General features: G+C 44.6%; 2 protein-coding genes across 5 annotated transcripts in view; both read left to right on the top strand.

Annotated features, from left to right (window-relative positions):
- Positions 1 to 10,162, top strand: part of LOC135097344 (uncharacterized) — a 23,228-nt gene extending 13,066 nt beyond the window's left edge. Inside the window, 1 exon segment of the mRNA XM_063999142.1 lies at positions 6,546 to 10,162. Coding sequence (XP_063855212.1) covers positions 6,546 to 8,552 — 2,007 coding nt within the window. The 3' untranslated portion in view covers positions 8,553 to 10,162.
- Positions 1 to 17,004, top strand: part of LOC135097342 (obscurin-like) — a 130,126-nt gene that overhangs the window by 33,042 nt on the left and 80,080 nt on the right. For all 4 annotated transcript variants that reach the window (XM_063999139.1, XM_063999137.1, XM_063999138.1 and 1 more), the window contains exons 4-8: positions 11,243 to 11,493; positions 11,959 to 12,099; positions 12,743 to 12,994; positions 13,594 to 13,764; positions 14,870 to 14,939. In XM_063999139.1, coding sequence (XP_063855209.1) covers positions 11,243 to 11,493; positions 11,959 to 12,099; positions 12,743 to 12,994; positions 13,594 to 13,764; positions 14,870 to 14,939 — 885 coding nt within the window. The remainder of the gene's footprint in view (positions 1 to 11,242; positions 11,494 to 11,958; positions 12,100 to 12,742; positions 12,995 to 13,593; positions 13,765 to 14,869; positions 14,940 to 17,004) is intronic.

Here is a 17,004-nt window from a genome sequence, read left to right as displayed (position 1 = left end):
GAGAGAGAGAGAGAGAGAGAGAGAGAGAGAGAGAGAGAGAGAGAGAGAGAGAGAGAGAGAGAGAGAGAGTATTCAAAGGGAAACTTGAGGGAGATAATAATGGATGCTTCACTTTAACTCTCTCTCTCTCTCTCTCTCTCTCTCTCTCTCTCTCTCTCTCTCTCTCTCTCTCTCTCTCTCTCTAAGGGGTTGCCAAAGGTCGCCAAAATTAATTAGTCATCCTTCAGGTATGTTGCACAGATCGCACTCAGGTATTTCCCAGTTGCCCCCTCCCTCCCTCTCTCTCTCTCTCTCTCTCTCTCTCTCTCTCTCTCTCTCTCTCTCTCTCTCTCTCTCTCTAGACACTTCAGTCACCGGAAGTTCTATAAACACCTTAACGAAAGAGAGAGAGAGAGAGAGAGAGAGAGAGAGAGAGAGAGAGAGAGAGAGAGAGAGAGAGAGAGAGAGAGAGAGAGAGAGAGTTGATCCAAATAACTCCTAATTAGTGAAAGACAAACACCAGCATTAGCAACAAATATACAAAAAAATCTCATTAACACAAGAAACACACAAAGGAAAGCACGATAAGCAAACCTCAGTAAACAAAACGACAAGATTCACAAAAATAAATAAATAAATAAAAGAAAAAAGAAAAATAGTAAAGTTAACCCTGAAAAAAAAAGCGTACCTCCGTTTTCTTTCACCTTTAATTTCGTTTTCCCTTTCATTCGGACGTAAAATCTGAGAAAACCAAATGGAAGCCTGCCACTTGATGATGATGATGCTGATGCTGATGATGATGAAGCCAAGTATAAATGAAGGTGCCGCGTCCCAAGTAGCATTGAGGGGTGGAATCCGTGTCTCTTGAAGCGCTTAACAATGACACAAGGTGGAAGGAAGAAGAATAAAGTATTAAATAGAAAGTCTGATAGGAAAACGTTAAAAAAAAATATCGTTATCAGTATATTAAAGACCAAACAGATTAAAATTATTGGTGATTTCAGGCAAAGCAACTTGAAAATTAGAAGCTGACAGTGATTAAAAAAAAAAAAAGCTTATTAGTAATGAACGAAGGAGAGAGAAATGATGAAAACTGAATAAAAAAGGCGTAACACTCAAAATATTTCGCGGTCTTATTTCTGTAAGTATTTCAACACGCTGTTCCGAAGGTTATTGGTGTTTTCAATTGCCCTCATAGTTCTGGTGATAAATTAACAAGCATTCTTCAGCATCACTTGTAAAAAAACGCGGTTGTCAACAAGGCTATTGAGTTTTGTGGTCTTTGATGATGAAAATATAGAGATTGGAAATATGAGAAAGATTATTATTATTATTATTATTATTATTATTATTATTATTATTATTATTATTATTATTATTGTCTTGTTTATTGTATTATGCTTTTTCCAACAGTATAATCGCGTGATAGTTTTAAAAAAGCGGACAGAATTAATTTATTGAACGATATTATATACAAAAAAATAAGAAAAACAAACATTTGGAATACTTTAAATAGTTCTACAAAAAAATAATAGATAAAAAAACGAAAATTACGAAATGAACAACGACAGGAAATGAAAAAAAAAGGAAATAGATCAAAATTTAAAGTGAAAAAATGGAAAAACACAAAAGGAAGTAACAGAGGAAATGAACACACTCTCTCTCTCTCTCTCTCTCTCTCTCTCTCTCTCTCTCTCTCTCTCTCTCTCTCTCTCTCTCTCTCTCTCTCTCTCTCTCTCTCTCAGCTCACAACTATAAAAGGCAAGCTCAAAGTCTACGGCATAGCTTCAACTTGAGTATAATATTAATTAATTCACGAAAAGACGGTACGACAACCACCCCTATACACCTGGCAGCGCGCACACACACACACACACACACACACACACACACACACACACACACACTACAGGGGACATTTATTTTTCAACTCTAGGTATGCGAGAGAGAGAGAGAGAGAGAGAGAGAGAGAGAGAGAGAGAGAGAGAGAGAGAGAGAGAGAGAGAGAGAGAGAGAGAGAGAGAGAGAAAAGACAATCATAACCAAAACAAAGACAAAACAAAAGAAAATTCAAACAGAAAACGGAGTAAAACAACAAACAAACAAATAAACGAACAAAAAAACAATAACAACAAACAAAACAAGAATAAGATACAACATACTAAGAAAACTACCATGATTAACAGACAGACAGACAGACAGACAGACAGGCAAGGTCACTGTAGAATGTCAACCCTTTAACTCCTCAACAATATCCTTCATGCAATTATCAATCTTTTTTTTTTCTCCTGTCTCTTTTATTTTTACACAGAACACGAGTAAATTATTCAGTCACACATAAATATAACTTTCTATACGAGCTGGCACCTCAAATGGCCTTTTTTTTAATACTAATTTAGTTTCCCTTGACCAACACCCCTCTTAAACAAAAAAAAAAAAAGACTCTTGAACACAAAAACGCCATAGAAAGGACTGAACTCCATTTTCCACTGGCGACCAAAAAAAGTACAACAGTTAAAACAATTCTGTACATAAAGAGCGCTTGAATCGTACGCCAGGCAGAGATTAGGGCAAGTATCATACGCCTGGCATCATCCCCGGGCAATTATCGTACGGCAGGCAGCGTCTCATCTTGGTCGTCATCAAAATATTTGCCTTATTGAAGTTAGCCGCCAAAAATAAGCATGAGAGAGAGAGAGAGAGAGAGAGAGAGAGAGAGAGAGAGAGAGAGAGAGAGAGAGAGAGAGTCTGCATACTATCACCTGCCAACTTTCTCATCTGATATTTATTAGTGATATTTATTTTTTTTATTTTGTACGTTTCAAGATATGCAAGTAGCGTAAGAATAAAGTAGTGGTATATATAATAATAGTAGTAGTAGTAGTAGTAGTAGTAGTAGTAACAAAAACAATACCAATATCAGCAGTAATAAGCGTAAACGGAAGGAAACTCAAAGAAAACGTGCAAATAACGAAAATGGGAAACGAGGTGAGATGAGAGTGAGAGGTGAGAGGTGAGAGTGAGAGGTGAGAGGTGCGCAGAAGAGAGTGGGAAGGGCTGTAATGCGCGTCTCGTGGTCTAACTTCCTCCCCCTGCATCCCGTCTCCCTCCCCCTATACCCTCTTACCGTAATGACTGGTAAATATAGATGAAGTGGAGAGAGAGAGAGAGAGAGAGAGAGAGAGAGATATTTGAAACTGCGTAATTTTAAAGATTCCAAATATTAATTTTAAAACGTTAAAAAAAAAGATAAACTATTTCATTTGTCACTGATGAAAAGGAAACTATTTAATTTGTCATTGCAAAAGAAAAAGAAAGGAAAGAAAACATTCGTCATTATATTAACAAACTTTCTATTTTCTTTTCTCCTTTTTTTTTTTTTTATTAAAGATATCAGTAATTTCTCTTACTTTATTTTCATTTGCTTAAAGTTGCGTGTGTTTACAGCGCTAACGTAGGCGGGAGAGGCTGAAATTCTTGGGTCAGAGTTGTGTCATTGCAACGATGTGAAGTAAGAGAGAGAGAAATGTGGACGCTTCCCATTAATGTAAATAGCAACATGATATACAGAGAATACTGAATAACTATGAATAATTGTCTGGCGTTAAATGATGTTTGGGGCAGAGCAAGTTATTAATGATGCTGTTGTTGTTATTGTTATTATTATTATTATTATTATTATTATTATTATTATTATTATTATTAATGAAGCAGAGTACGTTATTAATGATGTTATTATTATCATTCTTCTTCTTCTTCTTCCTCTTCTTCCTCTTCTTCTTCTTCTTATAATAATAATAATATTATTATTATTATTATTAGTAGTAGTAGTATAATTAGCATAACAACAACAACTATTACTTCTACTACTACTACTACTACTACTACTGTTAGGGAAATGGGAGGAAAGAGATGGGAATGGAAGGAAAGAAGGAAAGAAGGAAAGGGGAAAGGAATGGGAGAGAAGGTGCAAAAATTTGGGTGAAAGAGACGGAATGATAAATGGAAAAGCGAAAGAATTGTTTTAGTATCAGTATTAGCAGCACCACCACTACCACCACCACCACCACCACCACCACCACAACTCGTGCATTAAATTTTTCAGTGCAAGGGGACAAACTGACACCCTTCAATAACAGTCAAGAGCAATGCTGCCCCTTTTATTAAATCTCCAGGGAAATATTATTATTGTATCTTAAGGTGCTGTGAATGTTTGCCAGATTTCATAAACACTAGGTCGTATTTTTTTATTAATATTCTCAATCCAGCGTGCATTTCCTGGGTTTCCCTGTTTCTGTTTTGTCTGGATTCACGTTAGCGATGCGGTGCGCTTTGTGAATCTTTTAGGTCTGCAGGGGATGGTTCTATAGGAAGGCAGGGTAGCTCACAAAGGTTACGAATCTGTATATTTCCTACTGGTTGTGGTTTTCTGTCTTTTTCCATATTATTTTCTTTTTTTCTATTTTCTTATCATTCTCTAATCTTTTTCTCCTTTCAAGATTAGCAGGGGACGCTTCTAGGAGGGCAGGGTAGCTCACAAAGGTTACGAATCTGTATTTTCCAGCTGGTTATGGTTTTTCTGTTTTTTTCCATGTTTTTTTTTAGTTTTACTTCAATTTTTCTTATTATTTTCTTCTTCCAGTGTTTTCCTCCTTTCAAGATTAGTAGGGGACGCTTCTAGGAGGGTTTGGTAACTCTGGAAGGGTCTGATTTTGTATTTTTCCTTTTCTTTATGACTTTTCTTGCTTCTTTCCATATTTTTTTTCTATTTTTCGTATCATTTTCGTCTTCCAGCCTTTTTTTTAAATTTTTTAAAGACTCTTCTCTTCGTAATTCTACATTTTCTATTTGGCAATTATCTCTCTTTCATTATTTTCCTATTCTTTTTATAATTTTCATCTTCTATTTTTTTGTTTTCTCCCCCTTTCAAAACTCTTCCTAATTTTCTATTTTCCTTTTGCCAGATTTGTTTCTCTGCCCTTTCTGTTTTGTTTGTTTGCAAGAAGGGACACGTCAGGAAAGCACTGAGAACAACATATGCATTTTTTTTTTCAGTAAATTAAGAGAAAAAGTAAATAAAAGATAAGGAAGAAAAACAGTAGGGAGAGTGTAGCAAACTTTGGGATACGAAGATGCCAGTAAATCTCTCTCTCTCTCTCTCTCTCTCTCTCTCTCTCTCTCTCTCTCTCTCTCTCTGGTAATACACACATTCGTAATTACGTCTAAAGATGAAAAGCAACACTGTTTTTTTTATCGATATATCATTACCTGGTGTCACTTCCACCTGACCGCGCTGAACATACTGGCCGCGCTGTCACGGAGATAGACGGCTGCACCTGGGAGGCTGCAGAGTGGCACGGATATCCTTCTTTGCAAAATTCCCACACTTGATATCCGTGTGTGTGTGTGTGTGTGTGTGTGTGTGTGTGTGTGTGTGTGTGTGTGTGTGTGTGTGTGTGGAATAGATTACACTACGTACATTACAAGAGGTTTACAAATATTACCATTTTTTTCGTATTGCTACTATTAAAAAAAATTATAGGTAGGCACACGAAAAGAAAACGGAACATTTCGATAAAAAATCAAGGTAGACTAATGAAAAAAAAAACGAAGAAAACGGAAAATATCAATAAAATCACTGAAAAAGTTACGGTAAATGCATTTTCTCCCCAAAATTATCTCACTAACACTCTCCACATCCTCCTGCCCTTAGCACACACACAACCTTCACCCTTACACCCTCACCTTTCACCCTAACACTAACTATTCGCATTACCTAAAGTCCCTCCTCCAAGGAAAACGAAGAGAACGGGTAAGAAAACTCGACTTTCGTTTTCTTTAAGGCGTCACTATAGAAATCGTGGTTGTTTCTCCTTTCTCCACTTTGTCCTGTGTTCATGTGGAGGTAGAGGCCTGACCTGACCTTCCCTGACCTTCTATGACCTGCCCTGACCTATCCTGACCTTTCCTGCCGCTGCCACGCTTCGTAGCCTGCGCTCAGCTGTCTCCGTGGCCCTTGTGACGGTCTCTGTACGTGTGTGTGTGCGTGCGTGTGCGTGTGTGCGCCATGGTACAGCACGCACATACGTACACACGAACGCTTACAGACTATTCCTGCTCGGTGTCACATACAGTCATAGAAAACGTACTTTTGTCTGTCTGTCCTTGTCTGTCCATCTTTTGTCTGTCTGTGGCACACTTCCGTGTTTTGTTTCTCTCTCTCTCTCTCTCTCTCTCTCTCTCTCTCTCTCTCTCTCTCTCTCTCTCTCTCTCTCTCTCTCTCTCTCTCTCATCTATATTTACCTCCCTCACTCCATACACACACACACACACACACACACACACACACACACACACACACCTACAGAGGCCGTCTTTGCAGCCTGGCGGGGGCGGCCGCCGCGTGGCTGAGGCAGTGTGCGAGGTGATGGTGGAGGTAACGTGTCGCCTGCTCCTGTGCCCCCTGCTGCCCCAATCCCTGCCCTCCCTGCTCCTCCTGTCCCACCTTCTCCTTGCCCTGTGCCTTGCCTGGCTGGTGGGCATCGCGTGACGTTGTGCCCCCACAGAGGACGCTGTCAGGAGAGAAGTACCTCCTGCCGCTGCCGGGGCGCCAACGCCGCTCAGGGCGCCAGGAGCTGCTGTACACCTCGCTGTTGCCGTCTGCCGGGCCCACCAAGCTGCCCTTCCACGAAGCCAACGGCGACCTCGACGACCCCGCCTCCTACAGCAGATCCTCCAGGGCGGGATCCATCTGGAGTGACGCGGACCCCACCTCCGCCAGCCTCTCCCGCCGCGGCACCGTGGACATGTCGCGGCGCGGGTCCTGCAGCCTCGCCGAGGACGGCCTGGACGCGGAGCCCAGCGTAATCTACCGCCGCCCCACCAAGGACGAGAAGGAGGAGTGCGGCGCGGACTACAGCCCCGTGGTGCCCTTCAAGCCCGTGGTGCTGGAGGACGTGAGCGACTCGGCGCCGCTCTGCCGCTCAGACACCGTTGCCAAACTATTGGACAAATACTCTAATTTTTCCCTGAGGCGAGAATTTGGCCCAGGCGCGCGCGCTGCCAACTCCCGCAGCAAGAAGGGCCGCGACGCCAACGGCGTACACGAGAAACACAAGAGCAGGAAAGGTAAGCGTGAACACCGCGGTGAGCGTGGCGAGCGTGGTGAGCGTAGTGAGCGAGGTGAGCGTGTGGGCAAGGATGGCTACACGGCGGCAGAGCGTGCCCTGCTGCCCTCCAAGTCCAAGGGCAAGGGCAAGGAGGACCTGCTGGCGATCACCTTCCCCAAGGAGCGCTCACGCTCCACCACGCCGCTCTCCTCCAGAGAGGCCAAGGGTGACCGCAACGACTACGGCCTGAACGGCCTCGCGGAGCTGGAGCGCGAGCTGGACGCCCTGCCGCGCCGCAGCACGCGCGTGTCACGGATCATCGAGGACGACGAGGAGGAGGACGAGGACAAGGCCTTTCTGCCCGTGCCGCGCAGGAAGCAGCGGCCCAGCGTGCTGCAGGACATAGACGACCCCGATGACGACAGGACTCCGCTGCAGAAGTACAGGGACCGCAAGGCGCGCGACACGGAGGGCGGCGCCTGGGACGCCGACTCCAGGGCGAGCAGCGTGCTCAGGGAGAGGAGCGTGGCGCCCCCCCCTGCCCTGGGGCCCCTCGCGCCCAGGGTCGGCGGCGGATACGGGGGCGGCGGTTATGGCGGCGGCGGCGGCGGCGGCGGCGGCGGCTATGGCGGGACTTACGGTGGAGGCTATGGTGGCTATGGTGGCTATGGTGGGGGAGGGTATGGGGGAGGCATGGGGGGATACAGGGGAGGGGGCTACGGCATGGGAGGCTATGGCGGAGGGTATGGAGGAGGGGGGTATGACCGAGGGTACGGCGGCGGGTATGGCAGTGGAGGATATGGCGGCGGGTACGGAGGGTATGGCGGAGGGTATGGTGGCGGGTATGGCGGGGGGTACGACAGGGGATACGGGGGCGGCTATGGCGGCTACGGCGGGGGTTACGGCGGTGGGTATGGACGCGGCTATGGCGGGGGTTATGGCGGGGGATATGGCGGCTATGGGGGCGGGTACGGCAGGGGCGCGCCGGGCGAGGGGCCTGGAGGCAGCTTCGCAAATCGCTACCTGGGGGGCGGCGCGCCCCTCGTGGCACCAGTGTTCGGGGGATCGGGCGGCGCCGGGTACGGCAACCCCCCGCTCCCCGGGGACACCTCCTTTGGGGCCTCGACGGGGTTGGGCGCCGCACCGGGACCCGGATCCACGCCCAACCTGGGCACCACTCCCACCTTAAGTGTGGGCGCCTCCCAGCTGCCGCCCGCGTCCACGCTGTCGCCTTTCACGGGCGATGACGCTCGGGGCGGCAGGGAGCGCCGCAGCGTGACGCCCCTGGACGAAGAGCGGTCCCGCGCCAAGCAGATCGCCAAGCAGTACATAACGGGCGGCAAGCAGCGCTCCACCTGCCCCGCCGTCAACCGCATCCTGGGCAACGACGACGACGACGACTTCGACGCCGCCGACGACAACACCAACGGCGACGTGGACGAGCTGTCGTCCGAGGAGGCGTAGTCACGCCGCGCCTCAAGACACGCCAGCCCGGCCAGCCCGAGGCGCAGGTGTTGGCGCCTGCTATGGGCCTCGTCCACCACCCTGCCCACCACAGCGTCACCCTGCCGCCGCGGCCACCCGGCGTCAGTGAGCGCCGCCACACCATGACAACAGATGTTAGCGATAATGAGGACGAACAATTCCATGTCACATCTCACACTAGTGTTCTACTAATGTTTTTTTATGGTCTTCTGATAATTGTAGGAGTAATGAAGCTACGATAAGTTTGTAAAGATGCACTAATATTATTAAGTTATTACTACGCTGTCATGTCGCCGCGCTGTGAACTGTTACCGTCTTGTTGTCTGTTGGTCGCATCATCACCGTCACTGCTGCACTGCGTCACGTCACGCCCTCGCTGTGCGCTGTTACCGGTGCCCTTCATCCACACCCTGCCCAGCCCTGCCCATCATACACACCCTACCCAGCCCTGCCCCTCATCCACACCCTGCCCCGCCCCTCATCCACGCCCTGCCCCTCCCCTCATTCACGCCCCGTGCCCAAGACTTAAGTTAGTTCATCTTTGCAAAGACACTTTAGGCGATATTTTGGTGGCCGTGTCACGTGCCGCTGATTGGCTCACGCTGCCTTGACGTCACCGCCACCACCACTACCATTGGCTGGCGCTTCGGTGACGTCAGCTTACTATTGGTTCAAGCAGCGATGACGTCACCAGCCCGGAAAGGTCACGCCACCACTCGTTTTTAATATTATTTTGGACCTTATGACCTCATAGGTATTATTTCCTTCATTTCCCTTCCACGTGTAGCGTTAAGTGTTGACATATCACCGCGGGGAGAGGGGGCGGGGTCTTGCTGGCACAGGCGGCCAATCACACCACGCCATGTCAAGAATAAGATCCGTCCATCAGCCAATCACGTAACAGGAAGTTGCCGCGCCTCTCACAGTACGAATGAATAATAATGATAATGATAATAACTACAAAATTAAGAAAAATGTCTTAAAATACAGTAAGTAATAATGATAAATCAATAGATAAATAGATGGAGAGTAAGAGAATAAAAGAATAAGGCAGATAATAATAATAATAATAATAATAATAATAATAATAATAATAATAATAATAATGGGAATACTAGATACACAAATAAATAAAATCATATAGAAATAGAACGATAAATCAAAGTAATCATAAACAAACAAACAAACAAACAAGTAATAAGTAAACAAACACTTACTTAACAATAATAAAAAAATAAATAAAACAATAAATAAAAAAAGGAACAATTTTAACCTCACATTGCATACAAGAGAGAGAGAGAGAGAGAGAGAGAGAGAGAGAGAGAGAGAGAGAGAGAGAGAGAGAGAGAGAATAGAGATAGGAAAGAAAAAAAACATGGCCGCCTTCCAGCAAAGCCCTGCCCTTGAACAGAAAACGTACATGTCCGTCCCTACTGTATGTGCGTGTGTGTGTGTGTGTATGTGCGTGTGCGTGTGCGTGAGCGCGTGTATGTACGTGCGTATGTGCGTGTGTAGTCTTCTTTGTACACGCTCGTGACGAAAGGTTGGTGTAAAATTTTTCATTATTCATTAAAAATCGGTGAATCTTATGAGTTCGTTTTCCTTCAAGCCGCACACAGAAAACGGGAGGAAGAAAACGGGAAGAAGCCGGAAGGAAGAAAATGGGTCGCGTGTTTATTGGCAAAGAAAACGGAGAAAGAGAGAAAAGAGGATGAAAGAAAATGGTTCACGTGTTGATGACTTACTGACCTAAAATTGAAGAGAACTGGTAAACAAGAGAGAGAGAGAGAGAGAGAGAGAGAGAGAGAGAGAGAGAGAGAGAGAGAGAGAGAGAGAGAGAGAGAGAGAGAGAGAGAGAGAGAGAGAGAGAGAGAACCCAAATAAAAAAAAAAAACTGGAGGAAAAAATGAATGAAAAAATAAATAATGAACAACAGAAGAGAAAAAAAAATAGAAGAATATGAAGAAAAAATGTAATAGATAGAAGATATTATTATTCCTTCCTTCCTTCCTTCCTTCATACAATTATTCACCTTCCAAAAATCTTGAAAAAAAAAATTTAAAAAAGAGGAACAAGAAAAGAAAAACACAGCCAAACTAATAAAATAATGCTAACTTTCTATACAATCAAAAAAAGAAAATTAAGAAATACAAAGAAAACTAAACCAAAGAAAACGACGGATGAAAGGTAAGTCACAAAAAGAGAGAGAGAGAAAACGGGAAATAAAGAACAAATAAACGAGGATAACAAAACCAAACAAGCCAAACAACAGGAAGAGGTAAGTAAGGACAGGTAATTACAGGTGAACTCTTCCAAGACTTCCTTAATTGCTCTTAATTAAACAGGTAAGTCAGTACAGGTGAGTGTGTGTGTGTGTGTGTGTGTGTGTGTGTGTGTGTGTGTGTGTATGTGTGTGTGTGTGTGTGTGTGTGTGTGTGTGTGTGTGTGTGATCAGCCATTAAGCTGGGAGAGAGAGAGAGAGAGAGAGAGAGAGAGAGAGAGAGAGAGAGAGAGAGAGAGAGAGAGAGAGAGAGAGAGAGAGAGAGAGAGAGAGAGAGAGAGAGAGAGAGAGAGAGAGAGAGAGAGAGAGAGAGAGAGAGAGAGAGAGAGATGCAGTCTAAAAATATAACCTTTTACATCAACAAAAACCACCACCATCACCACCACAGCCACCAGCGCCGCCACCACCACCACCACCACCACCACCAGTAGAACAACAGAAAACGGAACAGCGCCTTGACTTCTGGACGGAGGAGTTGGAGGGAGGAGGGGAAGGCACCACCACCACCACTACCACGACCACCACCACCACCACCACCACCTACATAGCAGAGGGGGACTACACGCCTGAAGATGATGAGGGACTACCTGTGGTGACTGGACAGATCCTAACCTTAGTGGATAAGACGAGTCCCTTTAAGTAAGTGATGGGTGATGGGTGATGGGGAAGGGGGAAGGGGGAAGGGATCAAAGGGGAGAGAGAGAGAGAGAGAGAGAGAGAGAGAGAGAGAGAGAGAGAGAGAGAGAGAGAGAGAGAGAGAGAGAGAGAGAGAGAGAGAGAGAGAGAGGGGGTGAATGAGTGACTTAACTGCCCCACACAGTGTCTAAAATTACGCACACACACACACACACACACACACACACACACACACACACACATCATACCTCATTATCCCTTAGACAGTGAGAGGAAGCACACACGCACACACACACACACACACACACACACACACACACACACACACACACACACACACACACACACACACACACACACCTCATCACCCAAACCCCCCCAAAACACACCAAAACACCCCGAAACACACACCCCACCTTCCCGCTACATACACCTCACGCCCACACCCGCGCCCTGCCACGCCCACAGACGCCCACGCCTTGAGGGAGGGGACGATGGCGTTACGACACAACTTTTGGACAATTCTGCAGCGAAACACAAGATGGCAATCAGACCGAAGAGGAACCATCCGGACCGCCGCTCCAGAGGGCATGACCAGGGGGAGGAGAGGTAGGTGTCCCGGGGGAAGCTTGGGGAGGTTATGAGAGGCAGAGAGAGAGGCTGGAAGAGGAAGAGATGGGCTTGTACAGGTAGAAAGACGCTTAGAAAGGCTGGGATAAATTGGGTGATGCTGGGGAAGGCTGGGGGAGGCTAAGGGAGGCTGGGGGAAGCTGTGGGAGGCTGAGGTAGGCTGTGGGAGGCTGGGAGAGGCTGTGGGAGGCTGAGGTAGGCTGTAGGAGGCTATGGGATGCTGGGGAATCGCTGTGAGAGGCTGTGGAAGGTTGTGGGAGGCTGTGGAAAGCTGGGGGAAGCTGTGAGAGGCTGTGGGAGGCTGGGGAGAGGCTGCGGGAGGTTGTGGGAAGCTGGGAGAGGCTGGGAAAGGCTGTGAGAGGCTAGAAGTGAGAGATAGACTGGGAGAGACAAGAAGAGACTGAGATATACTAAAAAGAATGAGACTGAGATAGTAGTAGTAGTAGTAGTAGTAGTAGTAGTAGTAGTAGTAGTAGTAGTAGTAGTAGTAGCAGTAGCAGTAGCAGTAGTAATAGTAGTAGAACAGCAGTAGATAGACAGACAATCATCATTCACTACCACCACCACCACCATCACTACCACCATCACCACCACAGCCACTAAAACCCAAACAATTCAACAGATGGGTGATGAGAGACGAAGAGAGCGGCAAGGAGGGTCTCGTGCCTGCCCGCCTCCTGCAGCAGCACTCGGAGACAACCACCACTGCCCTGCGCTCCTCCCTCAAGAGAACCGTGCAGCAAATTGCCCTGGAGGAGCCGCTGGAAGTGAAGCAGAACCTGATGAAGGAAATACGAGAATACAAATCAAGAAAACTGTCTAGCAAGAATCTTTTGGGTCCTTCTCCTGAAGATGAAGCCAGGGCGAAGAGAACGTAAGTAATAGGGTGATGGTTGGGTGATGGTGGGAATGGGTGACTGAGAGGTTATAAGGGAGGGAACAGGGTAAGGAATGACTGAGGAAAGGAATGGGTAAGATTGTGTTTGTGAGAAATGGGTGAGGGAGGAAATAATGGTAAGATTTTGTGTTGGAGGGAAGGTTTATGAGTGAGGTGAAAAGGGAAGACTTGGAAGAGGAGGAGGAGGAGGAGAAGGAAGAGGAGGATGAAAGGATAATGAGAAAGGGTAAGAAGAGAAGGAGGAGGAGAAGGAGGAGAAGGACGATTATAATGATGACAAGAAGAACGAGAAAGACGAGAAGGAGGGGAAAGAGAAGAAAAAACATCACCACCACCACCACCACCACCACTACCACCACCACCACAACCACCACCACCAACAACAACAGCAAAAAAAAAAAAAAAAAAACGAGTAACCAAACCAAACTAACCCAAACTAAACTAAACTAAACTAAACTTCACATTTCAAACTCGGGCGTCACACCAGCCAGTCACTCAGGCTTGTCTAACTTACTGACACCACCACCACCACCACCACCGCCACCACCACCACCACTGCTATCCCTTCCCTACAGAGCAACGATTCGAGAGCTGGTGGAGACTGAAGATGAATTTGTGAAGGATCTACAGTACGTGATGGAGAATTACTACGAATTACTGGACCAGAACTCGACTCCCCGCGCCATCAGGGACCAGAAGGACCTGATCTTTAATAATTTCAAGTTTATCAGTGAATTCCACCAAAAGTAAGTTAGGAGAGAGTAAGTGGGGATGGGTGCGTGAGACTATACGAAATCTCATTCTTATCTAATTTCTTTGTGGATAAAAATCGCTTTCCAGAACAAAATATAAAGGGAAAAGGAAGAAAATGAGGGTGATAAAGACAGAGGTAGGGAGAAAATCGTAACCTTCATGATTTTCCCATTTTCTTCTCGTATCTAATTTCTTTGTGGATAAACTCGCTTTCCAGAACAAAATATAAATAAAAAGGGATGAAAACGAGGGTGATATATAAAGATGGATAGAGAGAGAATCGTAATCTATACAATATTCCCATTTTTTTTTTATCTTATCTCATTCTTAGATAGAAAACACGCCTTTCAAAAATAAATAATAATAAAAATAAATAAAAAAAAGTACTGAAAACTCAAAAAAAGAAAGAAAAAAAGAAAGAAAAAATATGAAAAGAAAAAAAATGGACAACTTTCTTTTAGTCAACTCAAAAAAGAAGGAAAAAATAAAGGAAAAAATCAGAAAAATGCACTTACCTTTCCAGCTTTCTTCCTACCTTTGTTCATCACAGCTTGAGGTGCGGCTGAGTGACCTAAAGGGCCCCTACTACAGGATATAGACGCCCCTGGGAGTTATATAAGGTTCAGTCATTGAGATATCCATTCCGACCCCTGCTTGTCTCCCCTTCCCTCCTCTCTACTCCTCCTCCTCCTCCTCCTCCTCCTCTCTTCCTCCTACTTCTCTTTCTCCTCCTCTTGAGATATATAACTCCATTCAGATCTATCAATCTTTTCTTTTTCTTTCTCTTCTCTTTTCTATATTCATTCTTTTTCTTTTCTCTCCTTCTCCCCGATCACGTTCCTCCCTTTCTCTTCCCTCCAAAGCTTCTCTCTCCTCCCCAAATCCTTCTCCATTCACCTTTCTCCCTCTTTCCTCCCCTCTCTTCCTCCATCCCTCCTCCCTTCCCTTCTCGAGAACCACCTCCTCTCTCCCCTTTCTCCTCCACAAACATATTCTCCTCCTCTCTCCCCCTTCCTCTCCCTAAACTCCCCTTCCCCCTCTCTTTCTCCCCCCTACTCCCCAAACACTCTCTCACCCCACCCATTTTTTCTCCCACAGCGTCCTCATTGAAGGGGTGAAATACCACGCAGAGGTCCCCACTATGATTGGCCGAACCTTCCTGCGCCTGGTGAGTGATTGGCTGGGGCTCTTTGACGTCATGGCTCTCTACCAATAGGAAGCCAGATCGTTTCCTGGGTTGTGATGTTACGATATTTCCACCAATAGGGAGTTAGATTTATTATTTATTGTTTATATTCAGTAATTGTGAGAAATATTGTGATTAAGGTATTTTTTATTATTAATTTTGAAAAAAAGTTATAATTTCTTTCATTGGTAATTGTCAGTCAGTGTATGTGCGTCTGTCTGTCTGTCTGTCTGTCTGTCTGTCTGTGTGTCTGTGTGTCTCGCCATAACAACCAACATTTCATAACAAGTTTGAGTTCACGACAAACAACAACTTAATTACCTGTCTCTCTCTCTCTCTCTCTCTCTCTCTCTCTCTCTCTCTCTCTCTCTCTCTCTCTCTCTCTCTCTCTCTCTCTCTCTCTCTCTCTCTCTCTCTCTCTCTCTCTCTCTCTACAAGGTTTCATAAGGAAGACAATTAACCTGCAAGGGCGCAAACCTCACCTTAGTTTACATGTGTCTACCTCCCCAGTGTGCTGAGAGGCCTAACTTGCTTCACTTTCGGGTTAGGCTTACACACCTAGGCCTAGTAAAATGAGCTGCCTTGAATAAATGTGATTCTATAATGGTCTACCTGAGATAATTGATGTTCTGAATGGGTCTTTCGTCTTATCATCTATTTTCTTCAGTCTGTGCTTCAAAATACGTTGATTGATCTATTTATTACTTCAGTTAACCTTTATATTATCAAAGTTAAATGTAATTGGACACTTGTTAATTTAATCTATCCATTTACTGTAGGGTAACTTGTTTTAATCTCCTTCTTCATCTCTCTCTATTTCCCTGTCACTATTTTTTTAATCTTGACTTCAAATAATGTTCATCTATTTCCTACCTATTGCTAAGCCAATGAACCTTCACTTAAAAGCACTTGTATTTGATAAGACACAGCTCATTTTGTTACCCGTCAAATTCAATTACTTTTTTTTTCTGTTTTATCTGTCTATCTCTTCTTCTTTGTGTTTAAGTGTCTGTTTATTCTATTTCCTTTTGACTGTCTATCTTCTCTTTAAATTACCTGTCTTTTCACCTCTTCTTCTTTCTTCTTCTCTTTGGCTTAGCTGTCTATGTCTTCTTCTGTCTATCTTCTCTTTAAATTACCTGTCTTTTCACCTCTTCTTCTTTTGATATACCCATTTGTCTTCTCTTTGGCTTAGCTGTCAATATCTTCTTCGTTAGGTTTATCCGTCTATCTCTGTTTTATCTCTAGTTTCTCTATCTCTTTATCCGTCTATCTCTGTTTTATCTCTAGTTTCTCTGCCTCTGTTCTATTTCTCTCTATATCTCTTCTCTTCTTTTGATTTACTTGTCTATCTTCTCTTTGGCTTTGCTCTCTATATCTTCTTTCTTTGCTCTATCTGTCTGTCTTTGTTTAATCTTTTTTCTCCTCCCTGTTTATCTCCTCTTCTTTTTCTCTCCCTGTTCGTCTCGTCCACTTCCTCATCTGTTATCGGTTCAAACACTTATCCACGTCTTTCCCCGCAAATTTTTCGATTTAATGACGCTTTTGATGAAGATTTATCAACCGAAGCACCTGTTCTTCTTACCTGCCCTGCGCCTTACCTTGCCATCAATAGGGTCTTTCCACGCTCTTCTCTCTGCTTCAGAAATTCCTCTTTGTTCATCTTTTTACCTTTATTAAAAATCTTTTCTTATTTATTTCTCTTCTCACTCGTTTGAAAAATCTTTACTCCTACGTCGCTTTGTCTGCAATTGTAGGTCACAAAATACGGCATCTCATGGTCTTCCTATTTTCATTTAGATTTATTTATCTATTTATTTATTTATTTATTTATTTATTAATTTTTTTTTTTTGGGGGGGCAGTTTTCATCATTCTCTATTCATGATTTCATTGGCACGATCATAACGTGGGTTGATTCACAAGATATTCGTTTTTTTTTCTTTCGTTTTTTTTCCCCCTCTATTTTCGAGTCGTCTGATTAGTTTACGGAATGCTCCCCGTTTTTTTTTTTTACCTTTATTTAATTTTCTTGCTTCTTCTTCGATC

Source organism: Scylla paramamosain, unplaced genomic scaffold, assembly GCF_035594125.1.
Source record: "Scylla paramamosain isolate STU-SP2022 unplaced genomic scaffold, ASM3559412v1 Contig18, whole genome shotgun sequence".
In the NCBI taxonomy this organism is placed as follows: Eukaryota; Metazoa; Arthropoda; class Malacostraca; order Decapoda; family Portunidae; genus Scylla; species Scylla paramamosain.
The sequence above is the reverse complement of the archived record's forward strand: the minus strand, read 5'-3'. Positions and strand labels throughout refer to the sequence as shown.